Here is a 27,243-nt window from a genome sequence, read left to right as displayed (position 1 = left end):
CCCACCTCACCTTCTAGTTATCGCTCCATCTCCCTCTTACCATTCCTTTCCAAACTCCTTGAACGAGTTGTCTACACGCGCTTCCTCGAATTCCTCAACACCAACTCTTTCCTCGACCCCCTCCAGTCTGGCTTCTGTCCCTACATTCCACAGAAACTGCCCTCTCAAAGGTCACCAATGACCTCCTGCTTGCCAAATCCAACGGTTCATACTCTATCCTAATCCTCCTCGGCCTCTCAGTTGCTTTCGACACTGTGGACCACCCCCTTCTCCTCAACATGCTATCCAACCTTGGCTTCACAGACTCTGTCCTCTCCTGGTTCTCCTCTTATCTTTCCGGTCGTTCATTCTCAGTCTCTTTTGCAGGCTCCTTCTCCCCCTTCCATCCCCTTACTGTGGGGGTTCCTCAAGGTTCAGTTCTCGGTCCCCTTCTGTTCTCGATCTACACTCACTCCTTTGGTGACCTCATTCACTCCCACAGCTTCAACTATCATCTCTACACTGATGACACCCAAATCTACATCTCTGCCCCTGCTCTCTCCCCCTCCCTCCAGGCTCGCATCTCCTCCTGCCTTCAGGACATCTCCATCTGGATGTCTGCCCGCCACCTCAAACTCAACATGTCCAAGACTGAACTCCTTGTCTTCCCTCCCAAACCCCGCCCTCTCCTTGACTTTCCCATCACTGTTGACGGCACTACCATCCTTCCCGTCTCACAGGCCCGCAAACTTGGTGTCATCCACGACTCCGCTCTCTCGTTCACCCCTCACATCCAAGCCGTCACCAAAACCTGCCGGTCTCAGCTCCGCAACATTGCCAAGATCCGCCCTTTCCTCTCCATCCAAACCACTACCCTGCTCGTTCAAGCTCTCATCCTATCGCGTTTGGACTACTGTATCAGCCTTCTCTCTGATCTCCCATCCTCTTGTCTCTCCGCACTTCAATCCATACTTCACGCCGCTGCCTGGATTGTCTTTGTCCAGAAATGCTCTGGGCATGTTACTCCCCTCCTCAAAAATTTCCAGTGGCTACCAATCAACCTACGAATCAGGCAGAAACTCCTCACCCTCGGCTTCAAGGCTGTCCATCGCCTCGCCCCCTCCTACCTCACCTCCCTACTCTCCTTCTACAGCCCAGCTCACACCCTCCGCTCGTCTGCCGCTAATCTCCTCACGTTGCCTCGTTCTTGCCTGTCCCACCATCAACACCTGGCCCACGTCATCCCCCGGGCCTGGAATGCCCTCCCTCCCCACATCTGCCAAGCTAGCTCTCTTCCTCATTTTAAGGCCCTACTGAGAGCTCACCTCCCCCAGGAGGCCTTCCCAGACTGAGCCCCCTCCTTCCTCTCCCCCTCCTCCCCATCTCCATCCCCCCTGCCTTACCTCCTTCCCTTCCCCACAGCACCTGTATATATGTATATATGTTTGTACATATTTATTACTCTATTTATTTATTTATTTTACTTGTACATATCTATTCTATTTATTTTATTTTGTTAATATATTTGGTTTTGTTCTCTGTCTCCCCCTTCTAGACTGTGAGCCCACTGTTGGGTAGGAACCGTCTCTAGATGCTGCCAACTTGTACTTCCCAAGCACTTAATACAGTGCTCTGCACACAGTAAGCGCTCAATAAATACGATTGATTGATTATTGTTATTATTATTATTATTATTATTCCCCACTGCTTTCAAAGATGCCCATCTCTCCCCTATCCTAAAAGGACTTTAATAATAATAATAATAATGACGGCATTTATTAAGTGTTTACTATGTGCAAAGCACTGTTCTAAGCACTGGGGAGGTTACAAGGTGATCAGGTTGTCCCGCGGGGGGCTCACAGTCTTAATCCCCATTTTACAGATGAGGTATCTGACGGCCAGAGAAGTTGTGACTTGCCCAAAGTTACACAGCTGACAATTGATGGAGCCAGGATTTGAACCCATGACCTGTGACTCCAGAGCCCGTGCTCTTTCCACTGAGCCATGCTGCTTCTCTGACCCCACAGCTCTCTTTCCTTTCCTTGACTTTCCTTGACCCCACGGCTCTCTCCAGTTATCGCCCCATCTCCCTCCTATCTTAACTCTCCAAATTCCTTGAGAAAGTCATCCACACCTGCTGCCTCAAGTTCCTCTCCTTGACTTCCTCCGATCTGGCTTTACTCCACAGAAACCACCCTCTCAAAGGTCACAAATGATCTCTTTCTTGCTAAATCCAAAAGCCTCTCTTCCATCCTAATCCTCCTCGACCACCCAGCTACCTTTGACACTGTCAACCATCCCTTCCTCCTGGAAACGTCATCTAACCTCAGTTTCACTGACGCTGTCATCTCCTGGCTCTCATCCTACCTCTCTGGCTGTTTGTCCTCAGTGTCTTTCATGGGCACCTCAGCTGCCTTCCTCCTCCTAACTGTGGGGAGCCTCAAGGCATAATTCTGGGTTGCCTTCTATTCTCTAGCTACACTCGCGCCCTTGGAGAACTCATTCACTCCCATGGCTTCAACCACCACCTCTTTGTGGACGATACCCAAATCTCCATCTCCACCTCCAGCCCTGATCTCTCTCCCTCTCCGCAGTCTTGCATTTTCTCCTGCCTTTGAGACATCTCTACCTGGATGACCCACTGCTATCTCAAACCTAACATGTCCAAAACATCTTATCTTCCCATGTGAACCTTGTCCTCCCCATGATTTGGAGTCAGAGGTCATGGGTTCAAATCCCACTCCACCAATTGTCAGCTGTGTGACTTTGGGCAAGTCACTTAACTTCCCTGTGCCTCGTTTCCCTCATCTGTAAAATGGGGATTAAGACTGTGAGCCCCCCTTGGGACAACCTGATCACCTTGTAACCTCCCCGGCGCTTAGAACAGTGCTTTGCACTTAGTAAGTGCTTAATAAATGCCATTATTATTATTATTTTCCCATCAGTATAGACAACACCAGCATCCTTCTCATCTCACAAGTCAGTCAGTCAATTAATCCTATTTACTGAGCTCCTACTCTATTTACAGCACTTACTAAGCACTTGCGAGAGTACAATATAACAATATAGCAGACCTGCTCACAACAAGCTTACAGTCTAGAAGGGGAGGAAGACATCAATATAAATAAATAGATTACAGATATGTACATAATTGTTGTGTGGCTGGGAGAGGGAAAGAGCAAAGGGAGCAAGTCAGGGTGATGCAGAAGGGAGTAGGAGAAGAGGATAGGTAGGGGGGCTTAGTCAGGGAAGGCCTCCTGGAGGAGATGGGCCTTCAGTAAAGCTTTGAAGGGGGAGAAAGTAATTGTCTGTCGGATTTGAGGAGGGAGGGTGTTCCCCGCCAGAGGCAGGATAATAATAATAATAATAATAGCATTTATTAAGCACTTACTATGTGCACAGCACTGTTCTAAGCGCTGGGGGGATACAAGGTGATGCGGTTGTCCCACGTGGGGCTCACAGTCTTCATTCCCATTTTACAGATGAGGGAACTGAGGCACAGAGAAGTTAAGTGACTTGCCCAAAGTCACACAGCTGACAAGTGGCGGAGCCGGGATTTGAACCCATGACCTCTGACTCCAAAGCCCGGGCTCTTTTCCACTGAGCCACGAGCGAGGGGTCAGTGGTGAGATAGAGGAGATTGAATCACAGTGAGAGGGTCAGCATTAAAAGAGCAAAGTTTACAGACTGGGTAATAGTAGGAGAGTAGCGAAGTGAGGTAGAGAGAGGCAAGGTGATGGAGTGCCTTAAAGCTAATGGTGAGGAGTTTTTGTTTGATTTGGAGGTGTATGGACAACCACTGGAATTTAATGAGGAGTGGGTGGACATGTCCTGAAAGTTTTTGTAGAAAAATGACCCGGGCAGCAGTGTGAAGTATGGACTGGGGTGGGGAGAGGCAAGAGGCTGGGAGATCAGCAAGGAGGCTGATGCAGTAATACAGGTGGGATAGGATGAGTGATTGTATTAATGTGGTAGCAGTTTTGTTGGAGTAGAAAGGATGGATTTTAGCAATGTCATGAAGGTGGGACCAGCAGAACTGATGGATTGAATATGTGGGTTGAATGAGAGAGAGGAGTCACAGAGAAGTAGCGTGGCTCAGTGGAAAGAGCATGGGCTTGGGAGACAGAGGTCATAGGTTCTAATTCTGGCTCTGCCACATGTCTGCTTTGTGACCTTGGGCAAGTCACTTAACTTCTCTGAGCCTCAGTTACCTCATCTGTAAAATGGGGTTTAAGACTGTGAGCCCCACGTGGGACAACCTGCTCACCTTGTATCCCCCTCCAGCACTTAGGACAGTGCTTTGCACATAGCAAGCACTTAACAAATGCCATTATTATTATTATTATTATGCCAAGGTTATGGGCTTGTGAGACAAGAAGGATGCCGGGGCCATCTACAACAATGGGAAAGTCAGGGGGAGGACAGGGTTTGGGTGGGAAGATAAGGAGCTCAGTTTTGAACATGTTGAGCTTGAGGTGACAGGAGGACATCCAAGCAGAGATGTCTTGAAGGCAAGAGGAAAATGTAAAACTGCAGAGAGGGAGAGCAATCAAGGCTGGTGATGTAGATTTGGATATCATCCACATAGAGGTGGTAGTTGGAACCATGGGAACGAATGAGTTCTCCAAGGGAGTGGGTGTAGATGGGAAGAAATAGAAAGGGACCCAAACCTGAACCTTGAGGGACTCCCACAGTTAGGGGGTGGGAGGCAGAGACTGAGGAGACTGAGAATGTACTGCCAGAGACATAAGACAAGAACCAGGAGAGGAGGGAGATGGGGTGTGGAGTCAAGAGAGGGTTCTTTTAGGGTAGGGGAGACACGGTCATGTTTGAAATCAGTGGAGAAGAAGCCATTGGAGAGCAAACAGTTGAAGGTGACGGTTAGGGAGGGAAGAAAAGAGGGGGCAAGAGTTGAGGAGGGAGGGTGTTTCCAGCCAGAGGCAGGACGTGGGCGAGAAGTCTGCGGCGATATAGATGTGATCAAGGTACAGTAAGAAGATTAGCATTGGAGGAGCCTGGAACCTTGGCATTAACCTTGACTCATCTCTCTCATTCAACCCACATATTCAAACGTCTGTCTGTTCAACCTTCACAACATCGCTAAAATCCACCTTTTCTGCTCCATCCAAACCACTACCTCTTAACCTAGTCTGTGGTTTTTTTTTTTTATGGCATTTGTTAAGCACTTACTATGTGCAAGGCACTGTCCTAAGTGCTGGGGCAGATACAAAGTATCTTCCTTGGTTACTATATCAGCTTCTTTGATGACTTCCCTGACTCTGGTCTCTCCTCATTCCAGTCCATTCTTCACTCAACTACCCGGATCATTTTTCTACAGAAGCATTCAGACCATGTTTCCCCGCCCCTCAAAAACCTCCAGTGGTTGACCACCCACCTCTACACCAAAGAGAAACTCCTTACCATCGTCTTTAAAGTACTCAATCACCTTAGAGCACGGGCTCTGGAGTCAGAGGTCATGAGTTCAAATCCCAGCTCTACCAGTTGTCAGCTATGTGACTTTTGGCAAGTCATTTAACTTCTCTGTGCCTCAGTTACCTCATCTGTAAAATGGGGATTAAGACTGTGACCCCCGTGGGACAACCTGGCCACCTTGTAACCTCCCCAGTGCTTAGAACAGTGCTTTGCACATAGTAAGTGCTTAATAAATGCCATAAAAAAATCCAACCCACAAATTTCTCTCCTCTATTGCCAACCTACTCACTGTATCTCGATCTCATCTATCTCACCCCTGACGTCTCGCCCATGTCCTGCCTCTGGCCTGAACACCCTTCCTCTTCAGAGCCGACAGACATTCACTCTCCACATCTTCAAAGGCTTTTTGAGGGCACATCTTCCCCAACAGGCCTTCCCTGATTAAGCCCTCATTTTATTTTCTCTTTTCTGCATCTCCCACTCTTTTCTGCATCTCCCTTGCACTTGGATTTGCTCGCTTTAATCACCTCTCCCTCAGCACTCAGCACCTATGTCCATATCCATAATTCATTTATATTAATGTATATTAATTTATATTAATGGGAATCAGCGTGGCTCAGTGGAAAGAGCACGGGCTTTGGAGTCAGAGTTCATGGGTTCAAATCCCGGCTCTGCCAATTGTCAGCTGGGTGACTTTGGGTAAGTCACTTCACTTCTCTGTGCCTCAGTTCCCTCATCTGTAAAATGGGGATAAGACTGTGAGCCCCCTGTGGGACAACTTGATCACCTTGTAACCTCCCCAGCACTTAGAACAGTGCTTTGCACATAGTAAGCACTTAATAAATGCCATTATTATTATTATTATTATAATGTCTGTTTCCCCCTCTAGACTGTCAGCTCGTTGTGGTCAGGGAATGTGTCTATTAAATCTATTATATCAACATCATCATCATCATCAATCGTATTTATTGAGCGCATACTGTGTGCAGAGCACTGTACTAAGCGCTTGGGAAGTACAAGTTGGTAACATATAGAGACAGTCCCTACCCAACAATGGGCTCACAGTCTAAAAGGGGACTATGCCAAGGGCTTAGTACACTGTTCTGCAAATAGTAACTGCTCAGTAAATGTGATTGATTCATTTTTGGCCCACTTCCAAGTGTTTTATAAGAAAAGAAGGCTGTTCAACGTTTATTGGACAAATTTTTCACTAAAGTGAAACACCCTCTATCACAGTCAGCCAAGCAAGCTTCTACTTCTGCAGCATCTTGCAAAAATCAGTCATCAATCAATCAATCATATTTATTGGACACTTAATGTGTGCAGAGCACTGTACTAAGTGTACACATGCTCACAAGGAACTTACAATTTAGTCTAGTTGTAATTGTCACATTACAACTCCTTATTTAGCAAAGTCCGTGACATCAGTCATTCATTTCATTCAATTGAATTTATTGAGCGCTTACTGTGTGCAGAGCACTGTACTAAGCACTTGGGAAGTACAAGTTGGCAACATATAGAGACGGTCCCTACCCAACAGCGGGCTCACAGTCTAGAAGGGGGAGACAGACAACAAAACAAAACATATTAACAAAATAAAATAGAATAAATGTATACAAGTAAAATAAATAAATAGAGTAATAAATATGTACAAACATATATACATATATACAGGTGCTGTGGGGAGGGGAAGGAGGTTATGCTTTGAATTACTTGAATAGAGAATAAATAATAGTTTTGCGATGTTTATTACAACAGAATCCCTCTGGTAAAAGAATTTATTATTTTTCCAGAAGTTCGGGAGTAGATTCCATTTTACAATATATGTCTGTTTAGCTCAAATGGTAGAGCGCTCGCTTAGCATGTGAGAGGTAGCGGGATCGATGCCCTCATTCTTCATATTTTCCAGCGCTTAGAACAGTGCTTTGCACATAGTAAGCGCTTAATAAATGCCATCATTATTATTAATTTGTACCCCACGGTACAGCTTTTCATGATACATCCCCATTTTTGAGAATCATATTATGGCTGTGTCTTGGGACATGCCTCTGTTGACTTTCAGTTCCTGAGACAAAACCAGCTGCCCCAAGAGAAATCCCTCATCAGAGACAAATCTCTCATCTAGACAAATGACTCACACTTGTGTGTCTAAATTATGGGAAAAAGTGAACTATGTGGGCAGGGATTGTCGCTGTTGCTGAATTGTACTTCCCAAGCACTTAGTACGGTGCTCTGCACACAGTAAGCACTCAATAAATATGATTGAATGAATGAATAAGTCAAATCATACTAGAACACAAAGTTCTCTGCCTCCCAAATTAAACTTTAAGAGCTGATTTCATCTCTTAATAATTAGAAATTCATTCATCAGTGGACTCTCAATCAATCGTATTTATTGCACGTTTACTATGTGCAGAACACTGCACATAGACTGTGAGCTTGTTCATTCATTCATTCATTCATTCATTCAATGGTATTTATTGAGTGCTTACTGTGTGCAGAGCACTGTACTAAGCGCTTGGGAAGTACAAGTCAGCAACATGTAGAGACGGTCCCTACCCAACAACGGGCTCACAGTCTAGAAAGGGGAGACAGACAACAAAACAAAACACGTAGACAGGTGTCAAAATCATCAGTTGTGGGCACGGAGTGTGTCTTTATTATTATAGTGTACTTTCATTCATTCAGTCGTATTTATTGAGTGCTTACTGTGTGCAGAGCACTGTACTAAGCGCTTGGGAAGTACAAGTTGGCAACATATAGAGACGGTCCCTACCCAACAACGGGCTCAAGTGTGCTGCAGATGGTAAGCGCTCAATAAATATGATTGAATGAATGAGTAGTGTACTAAGCACCTGGGAAAGTACAATATAAGAGAGTTGGTAGACACGTTCCCTGCCCACAAGGATTTTACAGTCTAGAGGGAATAGGTGTTATCGTTCAAAGAATTCTTTGGTGCAAGTTGCCCAGTACACAGAAGCAGCACAGCCCGCTGGAAAGAACACGGGCCTAGGACGCAGAGTACCTGGTTCTGATCTCAGTTCTGTCACTTGTCTGCTGTGTGACCTTGGGGAAGTCACTTCACTTCTCTGTGCCTCAGGTCCCTCATCTGTAAAATGAGGATTAAGACTGTGAGCCCCATGCGGGACAGGGCCTATGTCTGACCTAATTAACTTGTATCTATCCAGTGCTTAGGACAGTGCCTGGCACATAGTAATCAATCAATCAATCAATTGTATTTATTGAGCGCTTACTGTGTGCAGAGCACTTTACTAAGCGCTTGGGAAGTACAAGTTGGCAACAACGAAGGCACTTAACAAATACCATTAAAAAATTATGATTCTATGTTGTGCTGAAAACTCTGATTCGCTCTCTCAAATGGAAAAACGGTTCTGGTTCAACACAATCCTGATGACGAAGTGAAAATTCAGTCATAAAAAGAGAGAGTGGATAGGAGAAGTATGGGTCTGAGAGTTAGAAGGACCTGGGTTCTAATCCAGTAGCAGCATGGCCTAGTTGAAAGAGCCCAGGCTTGGGAGTCATTGGTCGTGAGTTCTAATCCTCGTTCTGCCACTTTGCTGTGTGACCTTGGGCAAGTCACTTCACTTCTCTATGCCTCAATTACCTCATCTGTAAAATGGGGATTGAGACTGTGAGCCCCACGTGGGACAGTCTGATTACCTTGTGTTTACCCCTGTGCTTAGAACAGTGTTTGGTTATTAAGTGCTTAACAAATACCAAATCCGTCACCAAAACCTGCCAGTCTCAACTCCACAACATCGCCACGATCCGCCCTTTCCTCTCCATCCAAACTGCTACCCTGCTGGTTCAATCTCTCATCCTATCCCGACTGGATTACTGCATCAGCCTCCTCTCTGATCTCCCATCCTCCTGTCCCTCCCCACTTCAATCTATACTTCACACTGCTGCCCGGATCATCTTTGTGCAGAAATGCTCCAGGCATGTTACTCCCCTCCACAAAAATTTCCAGTGGCTACCAATCAACCTACGCATCAGGCAAAAACTCCTCACTCTCGGCTTCAAGGCCCTCCATCCCCTCACCCCCTCCTACCTCACCTCCCTTCTCTCCTTCTCCAGCCCAGCCCACACCCTCCGCTCTTCTGCTGCTAACCTCCTCATTGTGCCTCATTCTCGCCTGTCCCGCCGTCGACCCCTGACTCATGTCCTCCCCCTGGCCTGGAACGCCCTCCCTCTGCACATCCACCAAGCTAGCTCTCTTCCTCCCTTCAAAGCCCTACTGAGAGCTCACCTCCTCCAAGAGGCCTTCCCAGACTGAGCCCCTTCCTTCCTCTCCCCCTCCTCCCCCTGCCCCCAGCCTTACCTCCTTCCCCTCCCCACAGCACCTGTATATGTGTTTTTACAGATTTATTACTCTATTTATTTTACTTGTACATATTTACTATTCTATTTATTTTAATTTGTTAATATGTTTTGTTTTGTTGCCTGTTTCCTCCTTCTAGACCGTGAGCCTGCTGTTGGGTAGGGACCATCTCTATATGTTGCCAACTTGTACTTCCCAAGTGCTTAGTACAGTGCTCTGCACACAGTAAGTGCTTAATAAATACAATTGAATGAATGAATGAATGAATGAATGACCTTGAGTCAGTCACTTCACTTCTCTAGGCCTCAGTTACCTCATCTGTAAAATCATCATCATCATCAATCGTATTTACTGAGTGCTTACTATGTGCAGAGCACTGTACTAAGCGCTTGGGAAGTACAAATTGGCAACATATAGAGACAGTCCCTACCCAACAGTGGGCTCACAGTCTAAAAGGGGGAGACAGAGAACAAAACCAAACATACTAACAAAATAAAATAAATAGAATAGATATGTACAAATAGAATAAAATAAAATGGGGAATAAGACTGAGAGCACCATAAGGGACAAGGACTGTGTCCAACCTGATTAGCTTGTATCAACCCCAGAGCTTAGAAGAGTGTATGGCACATAGTAAGTGCTTAACAAATACCATCTTTAAAAACGTGTACTAGAGCCTCTGCTGCTGTTTTCAGGCTTGATCCATCCAAACGAAATGCTGAGAATTTTGAAGGTAGCTAGTCGGCCACAGAAAGCAACAGATAAGTTGGTTCTGGGAAGACCAGGAAGGAAAGTTTTAATTGCAAAGCATCCAGGTCTCTACCTTAGGTAACAGGATTTTGTCATTGCCAAAAATTAGGCTGCTGAATTTTTAGATTTCCAACATTGCAAAGACTCTGATCATTATCATCAACAGCAGGACTGATTGAGCCTCTACTGTGTGCAGAGCACTGTACTGGGCATTTCTAGTGTGCTGAGGGTTGAACCGGGTACCAACTGAATGCATGACACTGTACTGGGTGTCCTCGCTACTCAGAGTGCTGTACTGGACATCGACTGGATACGGAACGCTTAACCAGCACTTACTTTGTGCAGAGTATTGAACCGGGTAAATAATAATAATAATAATAATGATGGCATTTATTAAGCGCTTACTATGTGCAAAGCACTGTTCTAAGGGCTGGGGTGGATACAAGGTGATCAGGTTGTCCCACGGGGGGCTCACAGTCTTAATCCCCATTTTACAGATGAGGGAACTGAGGCTCAGAGAAGTGAAGTGACTTGCCCAAGGTCACGCAGCAGACAAGTGGTGGAGCTGGGATTTGAACCCCTGACCTCTGGCTCCAAAGCCCGGGCTCTTTCCACTGAGCCATGCTGCTTCCCCATAAATACTATGTGGAGAGCAATGTACTGGGTGTCTCTAGTTTGCCAAGGGCTGACCTAAGTACTAATTGAATGAAAGGCACTGTACTGGCTGCTCACACTATATGAAGTGGTGTACTGGAAACCTACAGGTATAGAGAGCTCTACCCAGCATCTACTTCATGCTGAGCACTAAACTGTATAAATACTGCGTGGAGAGCACTGTCCTGGATGCCTTCAAGGGAGTACAGCTTAAAAGTAGAAAATGCCATCTCTGCTCTCGGTGAGCTAACGTGACACAAACTGCATACCTACATTTGGAAAGAAAAGGAAAATGTAGCTATAATAATAATTGTGCTATTTGTTAAGCACTTACTCTGTGTCAAGCCCTGCCTCCTGTCTCTTTCCTGCCTCCTGTCTCTCCCCACTCCAGTCGTTTCTGCATTCTGCTGCACGGATCATTTTCCTTCACAAACATTCAGACCATGTTTCCCCGCTCCTCAAGAAACTCCAGTGGTTGCCCATCCACCTCCTCATCAAACAAAAACTCCTCACCATTGGCTTCAAAGCTCTTAATGAACTTACCCCCGCCTACCTCACCTCGCTACTCTCCTACTACAACCCAGCCGGTACACTTCATTCCGCTAATGCTAACCTTCTCATTGTACCTCGATTTCATCAGTTTCACCGTTGATCTCTGGCCCACGTCCTAGCACTGGCCTAGAATACACTCCTGCCGCATAATAATAATAATGATGGCATTTATTAAGCACTTACTATGTGCAAAGCACTGTTCTAAGCTCTGGGGAGGTTACAAGGTGATCAGGTTGTCCCAAGGGGGGCTCACAGTCTTAATCCCCATTTTACAGATGAGTTAACTGAGACACAGAGAAGTTAAATGACTTGCCCAAAGTCACACAGCTGACAATTGGCAGAGCCTGGATTTGAACCCATGACCTCTGACTCCAAAGCCCGTGCTCCTTCCACTGAGCCACGCTGCTTCTCATATCAGGCAGAAAATTGCTCTCCCCAACTTGAAAGCCTCATTGAAGGCCCATTTCCTCCAAAAAGCCTTCCCTAACTAAACCATCCTCTCCTCTTCTCCCATTCCCTTCTGTGTCACCCTGACTTGCTCTCTTCTTTCATCCTCCCTCTCATCCCTACATCACATTATGTATATATGTATATATATATATAACTATACATATATATAATTTATTTATTTATATTCATGTCTGTCTCCCTCGCTAGACTGACTTCACTGTGGGCAGGGAACGTGTCTGTTATTATATTGTACTCTTCCAAGTGCTTAGTATAGTGCTTTGCATACAGTAAGTGCTTAGTAAATATGACTGAATGAATGAGTGCTCGAAGTGTTGGGGTAGATGTACAAGTTAATTAGATTGGACAAAGTCCGTGTCCTTCATGGGGCTCACAGTCTATAGATGAGGGTTAGCATTGAATTTCCATTTTGCAGATGAGGAAACTGAGACACAGAGAACTTAAGTGACTTGCCCAAAGTCAGACAGCAAGCCATCATGGGTAACAACACAGGTAAGCTAAAAATGAATAAATGGGATAAATGCATCAATAGGTTTTTATCTTAATCCACATCACAGTCACTTTTCTTGAGAAGTAGTGAGGCTTTATGGAGAGTGAACTGTCTTGGAATCCAGAGGACCTGGATCCTAATTCCAACTCCGCCACTTAATAATCATGATATTTAGTAGTTATGATATTTGTTAAGGATTTACTATGTGCCAAGCACTGTTCTAAGTGCTAGGGTAATAATAATAATAATGTTGGCATTTGTTAAGCGCTTACTATGTGCAAAGCACTGTTGTAAGCGCTGGGGGGGATACAAAGTGATCAGGTTGTCCCAAGTGGGGTTCACAGTCTTAATCCCCATTTTACAGATGAGGGAACTGAGGCACAGAGAAGTTAAGTGGCTTGCCCAAGGTCACACAGCAGACAAGGGGCAGAGCTGGGATTAGAACCCATGTCTTCTGATTTCCAACCCTGTGCTCTTTCCACTAAGCTACGCTGCTTCTGCTTCACTTGTTTCCTGTGTGACCTTGGGCAAGTCATTTTACTTCTCATGTTTCAGTTACCTCCTCCGTAAAATCGGGATTAAGACTGAGCCCCACGTGGGAAAGGACTGTGTCCAACCTGCTTATTTGTTTATTTAATGGTATTTGTTAAATGCTTACTATGTGTCAAGCTCTGTTCTAAGTGCTGGGGTATATCAGGCTGGACACAGTTCACATGGGGCTCACAGTCTTAGTAAGAGGGAGTAGAATTTGATTGAGCTATTTGTTGAGTGTTTACTATATGTCAGGCACTGTACTAAGCACTGGGTGGATACAAGCAAATTGGATTGGACACAGTCCCTGTCCCACCTGGGGCTCACAGACTTTATCCCCATTTTACAATTGAGGAAACTTATTATCTTGTATCTACCCCAGCACTTAATACAGTGTCTGGCACAAAGTAAGCACTTAACAAATACCATGAAAGAAAAATAAACTAAAGACACACAGCACATTTATCTCAGGAAGTCTCTGGGGCAGTTAGAAAACAAAAGCTTCGCAGATCCCTCATGGCACATAGTAAGAGCTTAACAAATACCATCATCTTCATTATTATTATTATTAATCATATTATTACTAAAATGGGGATTAAGATTGTGAGCCCCACGTGGGATAACCTGATTACCTTATATCGACCCCAGCGCTCAGAACAGTGCTCAGCGCATAGTTGGCGCTTAACAAATACCATCATCATCAACGAAGGGATGAGGAGAGGGGCGCGCTTGGGGCGGGCGGGTCCCAGCATGCCCCGCGGGAGGCGGGCGCCGCCGTTGCTTAGCGACCGTTGTCAAGGGGGAGGAGGCGAAGGATGCTGAGGCGGAGACGGAGGCGGAGACTGAGGCGGGCGGGGCCGGAGAGCGGCCCGGCCGAGGATGCAGCGGGGCCAGGGCCGGGGCCGGGACCGGGGCCGGGACCGGGACCAGGATCGGGCCCAGGATCGGGCCCAGGACCGGGGCCAGGACCGGGACCAGGACCGGGCCCAGGACCGGGCCCAGGACCGGGCCCAGGACCAGAGCCAGGGGCCGGGCAGGATGGGCTCCGCCGCCGCCGCCGCCGCCACCACCCTCCTGCTGACAGGTTTGTGGCCTGGGTCCGCCCCCTCCCCTCCCGGCCCCCCCAGCTTGCCTTATCGCCTCCCCTTCTTTCATTCAGTTCATCCAATCGTATTTATTGAGCGCTTACTGTGTGCAAAGCTCTGTACTAAGCGCTTCTTCCACCTTTCCCACCCTCTCCCCGGCCCCCGAGCGCTCTTCATCCCGCCTTTCCACCTCATTCCCTTTCTCCTGTTTTTCTCCCGTTTCCTCCTTCCCTCCCTCTCTCCGTCCCCTTTCTCCCTAGCTCTCCCCTTATCTTCTTTCCCTTCGTCTCTCCACTGTCCCGGCCTCTCTTCTTCCCTCCCATTCTCTCCCTCTCCTAACCCCAACCTCATTCCTGCCCCTCACCGGGTGAGGCCTTGGCTGCTGCTTCTACCTCCCCGCTCCTTGTCCCCCGCTTCTTCCAGGGGGGCCTCCCAGCCCCAGCCCCCCATCTTGCCTCATCCTCACCCCTTCATTTATTCAGTTCACCCAGTCGTATTTATTGAGCATTTACTGTGTTCAAGGCCCTGTACTAAGCACCAGGTGCCCTTCATCCCGCCTTTCCACTTCATTCCCTTTCTCCCGTTTTCCTCCCGCTTCCTCCTTCCCTCCCTCTCTCCCTCTGACTGTCCCCTCATCCTCTTTCCCTTCCTCTCTCCATTGGCCCGGCCTCTCTTTTTCCCTCCCATTCTCTCTTCTTCCCTCCCATTCTCTCCCTCTCCCAGCCCCAGCCTCATTCCATCCCCTCACCGGGTGAGGTCTTGGCCGCTGCCTCTACTCTCCGCTCCTTGTCCCCCGCTTCTTCCTGGGGGGCGTCCCAACTCCTCTCTGGATGGCGGGAGGGGCAGCCGCCGTGGCCCTGCTGTTCCCTCTTCCCTGAAATATTTTCAGAGCAGCAGCCAGGCACGTGATGGAAAACATGAGTCGTTTGGATTCTTTTCCCCTCCTTTTTGCTGCCCCTGCTCCCACCCACCAAGAATGAAAACCAGCGTGTCCGTGTTATAAAATAATCCCCACTGCCCACATCCCAGTGGGCAGCACGGATCCTATTTTCCTCTCGCGGTTCACAAGCAGTTGGCTAAGAGCAGGGTCAAATGTGGCTCGATTATGGAGGTGCCCCTTGAAGCAGGATGGGTAAGAGAAGATCCCCCAAATGTAACCGAGCACCGCTGCTTTGAGAAGCACCAAAGTACCCGAATTGGATGTTGACTATGAGAGCATTTTGTTGTAACCCTAACAGTTCTGGGTCAGATTGGCGCAACCTCCAGGGAATGTGTCTGTTTATTGTTGTATCGTACTCTCCCAAGCCTTCTGCACGAAAGTGAACACTCAATAATGCGATTGGATGACTCCACCAGACTTTCTAATGATCTCGTCAGCTCTGCCTCCTCTTTCATTTTGATGACTGGTGTCGGGTTTTTTATGGTATTTGTTGTTAAATGTTTACTACGTGCCAGCCACTGTACTAAGCGCTGGGGTAGATACAAGCTAATCCAGTTGGACCCAGGCCATGCCCCTTATGGGGCTCACAGTCGTAATCTCCATTTTACAGATGAGGTAACTGAGGCACAAGAGAAGTGAATTGACTTACTTGCCCAAGTTCACACAGCAGACAAGCGGCAGAGCTGGAATTCCCAGGCCTTACAAGACCATTTTGGGAGAAGAGGCGAATAGATCTGAAAATGAGAGACGGCAATATCTTCATTAGGTTTCATTTGCTTTTGGTGACTCTCAGAAATGGGGGCAAAAGCTGGGGCTTTCCATCTGGACAAGTTTTCTGGTTCATTAGTCCCCAGCCCTGATGATGGGGCAGTATGTTCGTGGCTCATTGAAGTGCCGGGGCTACTGCCCTGGCTGAGAGAGGTTTGGGTGAGAGAGTTGAGACAATTCCAGGGGTTAGTCTTCAGCACAGAGACCTGTGTGTTTGTGAGGGGCTTCCCAACCTGGGGAGCGGAAGATGAGAGATGGAGAGAGAGAGAGAGAGAGAGAGAGAGAGAGAGAGAGAGAGATGCTCCTTGGGACCGGCCTACCTCCCCTCTGTGGTCCAGCTGCCGGCTGTGTGGCTACTATTATTATTATCATTATTATAATGGTATTTGTTAAGCGCTTGCTATGTGCAAAGCACTGTTCTAAGCGCTGGGGAGGATACAAGGTGCTCAGGTTGTCCCACATGGGGCTCACAGTCTTCATCCCCATTTTACAGATGAAGGAACTGAGGCACAGAAAAGTTAAGTGACTTGCCCAAAGTCACACAGCTGACAAGTGGCGGCGCTGGGATTTGAACCCATGACCTCTGACTCCCAAGCCCATCTTCTTTCCACTGAGCCATGCGGCTTCTCTGTTAGCAGCTCTCCCCAAGAGCCACGATCCAGCTGACTGCTTCGTGGCATCGCCTCTCCCCCTGGGCGTGCAGGAATTAATAATAATAATTGTGGTATTCGTTAAGCACTTACTGTGTGCCAGGCACTGTGCTAAGCACAGGGGTAGGTCCAAGATAATCAGGTTGGACACAGTCCATGCCCCACCTGGGGCCCACAGTCTCAATCTCCATTTTACAGATGAGGTCACTGAGGCACAGAGAAGTGAAGTCACTTGCCCAAGATCACACAGCAGACAAGTGGGGGAGCCGGGATTAGAATTTATGACTTCCGACTCCCAGTCCTGAGCTCTATTCATTACACCATCCTGCTTCTGCTGTCGATGCCAGGCCTGGAAGGAGAAGCAGTCTGGTGGGGTTGGAAAACTAAACCTGAAAATCTCTTCCTTCAGTTTAATGACATGTAAGAATGAGAGAAGTGTGCAAATCCTGTTTTTCGCCTTTCGCACTCTTGTTGGGAGATTATTGTGTAGGAACAAAGTTTTGCTTTATTAGTCACGGTATGATATTTATGAAAAGCATAAAAGGTGAAATGAAAACAGTTAGTTTTTGGATAATAATAATAATGATGGCATTTATTAAGTACTTACTATGTGCAAAGCACTGTTCTAAGAGCTGGGGAGGTTACAAAGTGATCAGGTTGTCCCACGGGGGCTCACAGTCTTAATCCCCATTTTACAGATGAGGTAACTGAGGCACAGAGAAGTGAAGTGACTTGCCCAAAGTCACACAGCTGACAGTTGGCGGAGCTGGGATTTGAACCCATGACCTCTGACTCCAAAGCCCATGCTCTTTCCACTGAGCCACGCTCTGACCACCCCAAAATTATTTCTGTATCTATTGTCATGTGCAAGTAGTACCATGCTCCTGGAAGCATTCTGTTTTGGGGGTTCAGAGTACAGCGCTATCCTCCATCCCTTAGTACAGTGCTCTGCATATAGTAAGCACTCAATAAATACGATTGATGATGATCCCTTCAGAATGGGTTGGGAATTTCCAGCTTGAAGTACGTCTACTTAATAAGAGGTCTTAATTTGTATGCTATCCAAATGGGGAGGTAGCATGACATTAGTGGATAAAGTAAGGGCCTGGGAGACAGAAGGTCACAGGTTCTAATCCCTGCTTTGCCACTTGTCTGCTGTGTGACCTTGGGCAAGTCACTTCACATCTCTGTGCCTCAGTTAACTAGTCTGTAAAATGGGGAATGAGACTGTGAGCCCCTCATGGGACAGCAGGTACTGGGTCCAAACCAATTTGCCTGTATCCACCCCAGCACTTAATACAGTGCCTGGCACATATTAAGCACTTAACAAATATCATTATTATTATTATTATTATTATTATTATTATTATTAATCACACGCAACTGCACTGTCATTAAGGTCACATCTCCTCCAAGAAGCCTTCCCCAATTAAACCTTCTTTTCCCCAGCTCTGTCTCCCTTCTGTGTCATCTCTGCACTTGGATCTGTGACCTTTGGGTATTTGATGTTTGCCCCACCCTCAACCCCACAGCACTTCTGTCCATATTTTTAAATGATATCTTATAAATTACTTATTTGTATTAATATCAGTCTTCCCCTCTTGACTGTAAATTCATTGTGGACAGGGAACATGTCCGCTAATTCTGTTGTATTGTACTCTCCCAAGCACTTAGTACACGTAATAAGTGCTCAATACATACCACTGATTGAGAGCTTGTAGAAACAAGATAATCAAAATAGATCCAGTCCCTGTCCCATATAAGACTCACAGTCTTAATCCACGAGGCAACACTGCTTCTGCCCAACCTAACTTGTGTCTACCTCAGTGCTTATAGTACAGTGCCTGGTATATAGTAAGCACTTAACAAATATTATTTTAAAAAAACAACCACCTTGGTGACTTTCTCCAGACCGGGAGCCCAGGAGTGCTCTATAAGGTCTAAAGATTTGATAGTAAATTTAAAAAAAATGGTATTCATTAAGCACTTTCAAAGTAGCAAGCTGTGTTGTACGGGCTGGAAGAGATACAAAATAATCATTATCATCATCATCAGTGGTATTTATTGAGCACTGTACTAAGCCCTTGGGAGAGTACAACAAGCTTACAGCCTAGAGGAGGAGACAGATTTTAATATGAATACATAATTTATCATTTATAGGTATGTAATAAGTGCTGTGGGCTTGAGGATGGAGTGAATATCAAATGAACAAAGTTCACCGATTTAGATCTGCTTCTGTCCAACTTTAGGCGATGCAGAAGGGAGCCAGGGAAAGAGGGCTTTATCCAAGGCTTCTTGGAGGAGATGTGACCTTAATAATGCTTTGAAGTTGAGGAGAATGGTGGTCCAGCTTTTGTGGGGAGGGAGTGGGTAGGGGAGGGATTTGGGCAAGGTGTGGGCAGTGAGATAGACGAGATTGGGGTACAGTGAACAAGCTGACGCTAGAGGAGTGAATTATGCGGGCTGGATTATAGTAGGAAATCAGGGAGGTGAGGTAGGAGAAGGCGAGGTGATGGAGAAACAGGAGGCAGGAGCTCAGCAAAGAGGCACATGCAGTAGTAATCAGATGAGACACCGACCCTGTCCCACACAGGGCTCACCATCTTAGGGGGAGGGAGAGCTGATGGGGAAAAACTGAGGTCCGAAGAGCCTAAATGACTCTTCCAAGGTCACACAACCCCATGGCAGATGGGGCCTAGAAACCGGGTCTTCCGACTCCGAGTCCCCTGCTCTTTCCTTTAGGCCAGAGAGGAGAAATGTCATTAAATCACTTTTGCATTTCTGGCATGCCATGATACAACCTAAAGTCACACAGGGCTTTCAGGAGCATGTGATGGCTAGCGCCGGTCTAAAGCCGGTTGGCTAAAAGGCTTGCCAGCCACAGACGAAATAGCCTACGCGTTTCTGCAGTCAGCTTTCTAACCCTTTCTTATCGACGACGATGGTGTCTCTGAAATCCACGACATTGCCACAGGATTCCACGTGTTCAGAAAAGCTTGTGTGTTGTCTGAATAATACGTCGCTCTCCTCTATATTGTGAAAGGTCTCAAAATGACCTAAAAGGGGTTCAATTATGGTTCTCAGGGAAAGAGAATCATTAAGCTCAACGGCTGTTTTCTCACCTTCTTCTCTTTACCACGTTGTTGATTATGGAGACTGGAGGGTAGAGGGATTGCTGGTAATGTGGAGCCAGCGCTATGATGCAGCTGGGAGCGTGGCTATACCAAGTCTTTTTACTGAAAAATTCTGTTAGAAAATACGTGACTGTTGGTGGTAGATGTGATAATCAACAGCCGATCAATATGTAGAAACAAACAACTTGAAGGTGGAAACCAAAGCGGCCAGACTTTTCTACCCTGCCATCGTGGTTCCTTTCCCCCGCCTCACTGTTTGTGATCAGGTGGTTAAGCAGTTGCTGGTATTTACTGAACGCTTACTATGTGCAGAGCACTGTAGTAAGAGTTTGGGAGAGTACAATGCAATACAGTTGGTAAACATGATCCCTGCCTACAGTGATCTTACTATCTAAAGGGGGAGGCAGACATTAAAATAAATTACAAATAAGGGAAGTGGTAGAGTATGATGCTGTGGACTAAAATGCTCTGGGTTTGGAGGTGGGGTAGCAAAGTGCTTAAGGGGTATAAGAACAAGCAGGGTATTATAATATTAATAATAATAATAATAATGGCATTTATTAAGCACTTACTATGTGCAAAGCACTGTTCTAAGCGCTGGGGAGGTTACAAGGTGATCAGGTTGTCCCACAGGGGGCTCACAGTCAATCCCCATTTTACAGATGAGGCAACTGAGGCACAGAGAAATGAAGTGACTTGCCCAAAGTCACACAGCTGACAATTGGCGGAGCTGGGATTTGAACCCATGACCTCTGACTCCAAAGTCCAGGCTCTTTCCTCTGAGCCATGCTGCTATACAATTGGGCATGGCCTAAATCATCCCAGCACTGCAGGCAGAAGAATCTGAGTTGAGATCAAAGGACATGTTTTGAGTCAGAATTAATGGCTGTGCAAGCCAATCAGAAAGCCGGTTCTGGCCTCTAACACTAGCTGGTGGACGGGGGTGGGGAGAAGGAGGGGGTCCTTGCTGCTTCTGTTCAAGGGATGGCTCCCCAGTGAGACCTGGAAACAAACTGATAATAATAATCATTTTAATAATAATGGCATTTGTTAAGGGCTAACTATATGCGGGGCACTGTTCTGAGTGCTGGGATGGATACAAGCAAATCGGGGTGGACATAGTCACTGTCTCACCTTGAGCTCACAGTTTCAATCCCCATTTTACAGATGAGGTAACTGAGGCCCAGAGAATTGAAGTGACGTGCCTAGGGTCACACAGCAAAGTGACAGAGCTGAGATGAGAACCCACAATAATAATAATAATTATGGTACTTGTTAAACATCTACTGTGTGCCTGGCACTGTACTAAGCACTGGGGTGGATACAAGTAAGTTGGGTTGGACACAGTCCCTGTCCCATGTGGGGCTTCCGGTCTCAATCCCCATTTTCCAGATGAGGTAACTGAGGCACAAAGAGATTAAGTGACTTGCCCAAGGTCACCCAGCAGATGAGTGGTGGAGCCAGGATTAGAACTCATGACTTTCTGATTCTCCCCCAAGCCTGTGCTCTATCGACGATGCCATGCTACTTCCTATGACCTTGACCATGACAGCATCACCTTCGAGCTACAAACCTCCAAGAGGAGGCCCACAACATCTGCTGGGTTTTTGGCTGTGGGTGTAAATTGCATTAATGATGGCATTGTGGTGAAATGTTTTCTCTGTGCTAAGCACTGGGGTCGAAACAAAAGGGGCAGATCAGACACAGTTCCTGACCCGGGGCAGTCTAGAGGAGAGAACAGGTATCATCTCCATTTTACAGATGAGGAAACTGAGACCCAAAGTAGTTGGATTATGTTGTACACTCCCAAGTGCTTGGATCTATGACCTTTGGGCATTTGCTGTTCTCCCCACCCTCAACCCTGCAGTGCTTATGTGCATAAATTTAAATTATATACTATAAACTATTTATATTAATATTTCTGTTCCCCCCTAGACTGTAGGCTCACTGTGGGTGAGGAAACTGTTTGCCAACTCTGTTGCATTGAGTCTCTCAAGCACTTAGTACTGTGTTCTGCATATAGTAAGGGCTCAGTAAATACCATTGATGATGATTATATGGTACTCTCCATAAATATGATTGATTGATTGCTTTGCTCAAGGTCACACGGCAAGCTGGGGCAGAGTTCATATTCGAACCCAGATCTCCTGGGCTCTCGCCACAAAGTCTGCTCCTTTGTGTTGTTTGCGGCTCAGGCAGGCGCTAATCATTTTTGAACAACTGAATTTTGTCCTTGCGTACAAATAGAGTTCCTTGCCCATCTGGTCTACAAGGCAGTCTGTATCATCCCAAGTGCCAGAGCTGAAAACATAACTTGTTGTCTCATGGTTCAGTCTTGGAGACAAAAATGCCAAGAAGCAAGCGCCTAGATTTGAAAGAAATAAGACCGAGTTGATTCTCTCCCGTTCCATGCATTTGAAATTCAAAATCCTACGCTAAGGGTGAATGTAAAAGGGCAAACCACACCAGCTGGACTCTGAAGAATGGACTTCAGATAAGAGTTGATCTGTGGGAGTCTTTGCTCATCTCATATTAATTCATTTTTGTGTGCATTTGTTTTATTCTGAAAAGCTTTTTTGTTAAGCTGTGCTGATGGCATAAATGGAGCAATTAACTGGAAGACTAAACAAGCCAACAGTTATGTTATTAGCAGAATAAAAGCCGCTGAGAAGAAAGATGGTGAGTTTAGGTTGTAAATGTAAAGCCCGTCCGTTGGGGCGGGGTTGGGGGGTGGGGAAGGGTCATTGAAATGTCTGCTTCCAATATTTTTACTTTTTCAAGGCTTGTTTTCCTGATAACGTCCCATGGTGAGTTCATCTGGGAATCCAAAATGGTGTGGTTTCCTAATCTTCTAAACCTTCTGATCCTCCATGTCCTAAAATCAACTGTTTTTTCCCAAGTTTATTTTTCTCTGCTGCAGCTTTTGACCTTACTGCTTAAAATAATGGCTGTGACTATAACCTAATATTGCATATTCTCTTGTCAGTGCTGTTGGCTTGAAAATACCCTGGCAGTGTGTTTATTATAACAGTTCTCTTGTGACATGGGCAAATATCGTGAATCACGTTTGTAATATCACATGAGTAACAAGTAGTTGTTATTAACTGTTTGCAGGTTCACACAGAATCCATTCTATTGGATTTCAAAAGCAAAGGAGAAAAGTTTCATGGCTATAGATAATGCCAGGGACCTCCCCTGCTCTCTAAAAATCAGTCTTTTCTTTCTCGCTCTCTCTCTCTCTCTCTTTTCTCTTTCTCTCTCTACCTTCCTTTCCCCCTGACCTAAAAGCTCATAGATTAGCCTGAAATGCTTGGCCATTTAAAGCATGTGAGGGTAACTACAGCAGAATTATTGTTTCTGTACCTCTTGGAATTTTAAAAGGATTTTTTAAAATTGAGACAAAGGAGGACATAACACGTTATTTTTGTTTTTCTCTGGACGTCAAGGCCAGAGGTGGATTAATCTGAAGGCCAACCACAGTTGGGGCCCAAGGTGGCCAATTTGGTGACTGCTAAATGCTGCTCGAAAAAAATACTCTTTCCCACCAGATCCAGCCCAAATTTCCCCTCCAACCCTCCACAACCCTACGGGTGCTCCCTCATTTTCCCAAGAGCAGAAGGAAGCCGTTGTCAGAGCTGCAGGCAGTAGAATCTGGAGTAGAGGATGCTGTTTCAAATGGCCACTGTGGGGTTTGACATGCTGCCATTTCTCCACTGTGATTCAGTCACCTGCATTTGAAAATATTAGTTTTGACCCACAGTGCACTTAGGCTAACTAGAATTTAACTTTTTTCAAGGAAAATGACACTGACCATTTTACACTAGATGAAAATCTCATAAGTGGCTTGATTACCTTTTTTTTTTAATGGTATTTGTTAAGGGCTTCCTATGGGCCAGGCACTGTACTAAGTGCTGGGGTTGATACAAGATAATCGGGTTGAACCCAGTCCATGCCCCATCCGGGGCTCACAGTTCCCATTTTATAGATGAGGTAACTGAGGCACAGAGCAATGAAATGAATTGCTCAAGGTCACACAGCAGAGGGGTACAGAGTCAGGATCTGAACCCAGGTCCTCTGACACCCAGGCCCGTTCTTTACCAACCAGGTCACCCTGCTTCAGCCGACACACCCATACAAGTTCATAAGGACATCAAAGGCATAACGCACATGGTCCTTGGAAAAATTAAACATCACCTTTAGAATCATTTCACTAAAAAGTTGAATAAAAACATTATGGTTCGTGATCTTACGGGGAGTTTTCCATTTATTCCAACTAGTTTCAATCAGTTGATCAATGGCATTTAGTGTGTAGAGCACTGTACTAAGCGCTTGAGAGAGGTTTCAGTCAATTCTGGCCTCATGAAGGACCCCCTCCACCCTCACCCCCACCAGACTCTGATGTGGGATTTCCAAGGCTAGAATCAGAGCTGTTCTTTTTCAGTTGGCCAAGAGATTGCCTCCCTGGGAAAGAGACCCTCCTGTCACCAGAAGCCAGGCAGGGCCGATTCCCCTCGGATCGGTGTCTGTCCAGAGTAGGGGGGAATGACGAGAACAGAGGCAAACTGAGCATGACGAGCTGAACTCTTCCCCACCTGTGCGGCCTCTGCCGTGGCTGGTGTTGTGTGAGGAAGATAGAAATACCTTCCTGACTGACAGCATGGTCCCCATCAGCCAGAGAGAAGAAGCCAGCAAACACTCCTTGAACTGAAGACTCGCTTGTCCTTTCCATCCGAATATCTGGTTGCTCGGGGAAGAGACAGACTTTTCCGGACAGCACAGGATGGTCTGAGAGGTCACGGGGCTCACCAAGGCCACCTGGCTCCTGAGATCAGGGCTTCCTCTTCTCCGCCTCAGGTTGGTTTCTTTGGTTTGTTTGAAATCCTGTTAGTCTGCCCCTGGCTCCAGATGGGGTCGTTTGGGCCCTCCTCTTGGCCCCTGGCAAAGGGAGAGTTGTCCCGGGCTGAATGGTCTGGAGGCAGGATGACAGGAAGAGCAACTCGGTGTCAAGGTGCGGTAGAGGCAAAGAGGGAGTTTCCCCAACTTGAGCAGAGCCCCGAGCACCTCCAAAGGCACAGCCTGCTCAAAAATCCACTCTGCACATCTGCCCCACCAACCAAATGTTGTTGCCCAGATGAGTTTCAAACAGGAGCTGTAGGGATTTTCAGCAGGGGCAGTGATTGGAGAAAAATGCTTCAGTGCAGAGCCAGGGTCGGGTAATTCTCCAGCCCCATAGCCTCCCACTCCCTAAAAGATTTTCTCACTGGCAACAGACTTGGATAGAACTTCTCTCGGCCTCTCCTGCCAATTGCTTTGGGGAGTTAATTCCATCCTTGCCCTTCACCCTTCTTGAAAGAACACTTTGACCTTCCCCCACGCTGGGGCATCCAAACAGCATGAAGGCAGAGCGAGAGATGCCCCTTTTTTGGACGCGACGACCGACCGGCGTCCAGGAGCCCAAGCCAAAATTGTCACGACTGTTTTCCATTCTAGGCCCCTGGCTTTAATCACTTCACGGCTGCCTTTAATGAGACAATTACATAAGTATTTCTCATCTTCTGTGTTTATTTTCTCTCAATCGGAAAAACAAATATAAACACCTGTAACCAGATGGTGGCTCTTTAACACCCTCTTTTCCATTAGAGTAATTCACCGGCAAAATCAATTTAAAAATATTCCATTCAGTAAAAATTACCAGTTGGGACATTTTGGATTTCTGCTCCCAATTCCTCCACCAGCCCTGAGCTGGTAATAGGACCATGTCTAAAAATTTCAGCAGAGCCCTGTAAAGGTAACGAGCCCAGCTAGACTCTGTGGGGCCCAAGTCACTGCCTGCTTGCCAAAAGACTACTCAGAGAGGTTTATCAACTTTTTCAAGCCATATCATATTGCTTCGTGCATTACTGCTGCTGCTTTCTAGTCAGAAAGATTTTGGCAGCCTCACTGAAGGTCTCCAGGCCTCAGAGAGAAAGTAAAGTCGGGTGAGATCTGACCGGCAGAAATTTAGGATGACCATGAGGCCATACGTGACTCTGATGCTTCACATTCCTCAAAACCCTTTTTTTTCTGGCCAGAATTTCAGGAGGAAAGGCGAAGACCTCTGGGCTGTAAGCTCATTGTGGGCAGGGAACAGGTATTCCTAATCCGTTATACTGTAGAGATGCAGCATGGCTCAGTGGAAAGAGCCCGGGCTTTGGAGTCAGAGGTCATGGGTTCAAATCCCGGCTCTGCCAATTGTCAGCTGTGTGACTTTGGGCAAGTCATTTAACTTCTCTGTGCCTCAGTTACCTCATCTGTAAAATGGGGATTAAGACTGTGAGCCCCCTGCGGGACAACCTGATTGCCTTGTAACTTCCCCAGTGCTTAGAACAGTGCTTTGCACATAGTAAGTGCTTAATAAATGCCATTATTATTATTATTATTATTGTACTCTCCCAAGCGCTTAGTAAACACCTAATAAATACAGTCAGTTGATTGAGGGGGTAGAAACAGAGTTCTGTGGGCACAGTTGGTGTCCACAACCAATTGGGTTCCAGTTGGCCCTGTGGCACAAATACCCTCCATCAGTGGCAAGCCAGGGGCCAGCTTTGGTTTCAAAAAACATCCAGTGGGAATTGAGAAAGGAAGAAATAGGGGAAAGTGGAACAAACAGGCATGTGATTGGAACCTGACGAGTCATGGGTCTTGGAAACTGATTCACATGGGAAGTCATTTTTCTTCCCTTCCCTGATCTCAATCAATCAATCAGTGGTATTGGGTTCTTACAGAGAAGCTGAGAAGGATGGTGGCCTAGTGGCCAGAGCATGGGCCTGGGAATCAGAAGGACCTGAGTTCTAATGCTGGCTCTGCCACCTGTCTGCTGTATGACCTTGGGCAAGTCACTTACCTCATCTGTAAAATGGGGATTAAGACTGCGATCCCCACATGAGACAGGGACTGTGTCCAACCTGATTTGTTTGTATCCACCCCAGCGCTTATACAGTGCCTGGCACATAGTAAGCGCTTAACAAATACCACACATCATTATTATTATTACTCTGTGCAGATCACAGTACTGAGCACTTGAGAAAACACAGTACAGTGGAGTTGGTGGACATGAGCCTTGCCCACAAGGAGCTTACAGACTAGTAATAATCATAATAGCATTTATTAAGGACTTACTGTGCACAAAGCACTATACAAAGTGTTGGGAGAGCACACACAAGTGTGTGTTTGTAGCTGAATTGTACTTCCCAAGTGCTTAGTACAGTGCTCTGTACACAGTAAGCATTCAATAAATACGATTGAATGAGTGAATTAGACATGGTCCCTGTCCCTCAGGGGGCTCACAATTTAAGAGCATAAGTGGGGAGAAGGAATTGGAGACAGATGCATCAGGAGTGATGAAGTATTAAGACACAATGCAAACAAATAGACAAAATAGGCTTAGAAAGAGAAGCAGTGTGGGTCAGTGGAAACAGCATGGGCTTT

The 27,243-nt window shown here is 46.4% G+C and overlaps 1 protein-coding gene across 5 annotated transcripts in view; it reads left to right on the top strand.

Annotated features, from left to right (window-relative positions):
- The first annotated feature begins 14,162 nt into the window (after positions 1–14,162).
- SGCE (sarcoglycan epsilon) overlaps positions 14,163–27,243 on the top strand; it is a 56,185-nt gene continuing 43,104 nt past the window's right edge. For 3 of the 5 annotated variants that reach the window (XM_038742434.1, XM_038742420.1, XM_038742418.1), the window contains exons 1-2: positions 14,163–14,283; positions 22,348–22,455. In XM_038742434.1, the coding sequence (XP_038598362.1) occupies positions 14,238–14,283; positions 22,348–22,455 (154 nt within the window). In that variant the 5' untranslated portion in view covers positions 14,163–14,237. The remainder of the gene's footprint in view (positions 14,284–22,347; positions 22,456–27,243) is intronic. The other 2 variants (XM_038742439.1, XM_038742430.1) reach the window with 1 other exon arrangement.

This window comes from Tachyglossus aculeatus, chromosome 2 (genome assembly GCF_015852505.1).
Source record: "Tachyglossus aculeatus isolate mTacAcu1 chromosome 2, mTacAcu1.pri, whole genome shotgun sequence".
NCBI lineage: Eukaryota > Metazoa > Chordata > Mammalia > Monotremata > Tachyglossidae > Tachyglossus > Tachyglossus aculeatus.
Note: the sequence above shows the minus strand (reverse complement) of the source record. Positions and strands in the feature narration are given on the sequence as shown.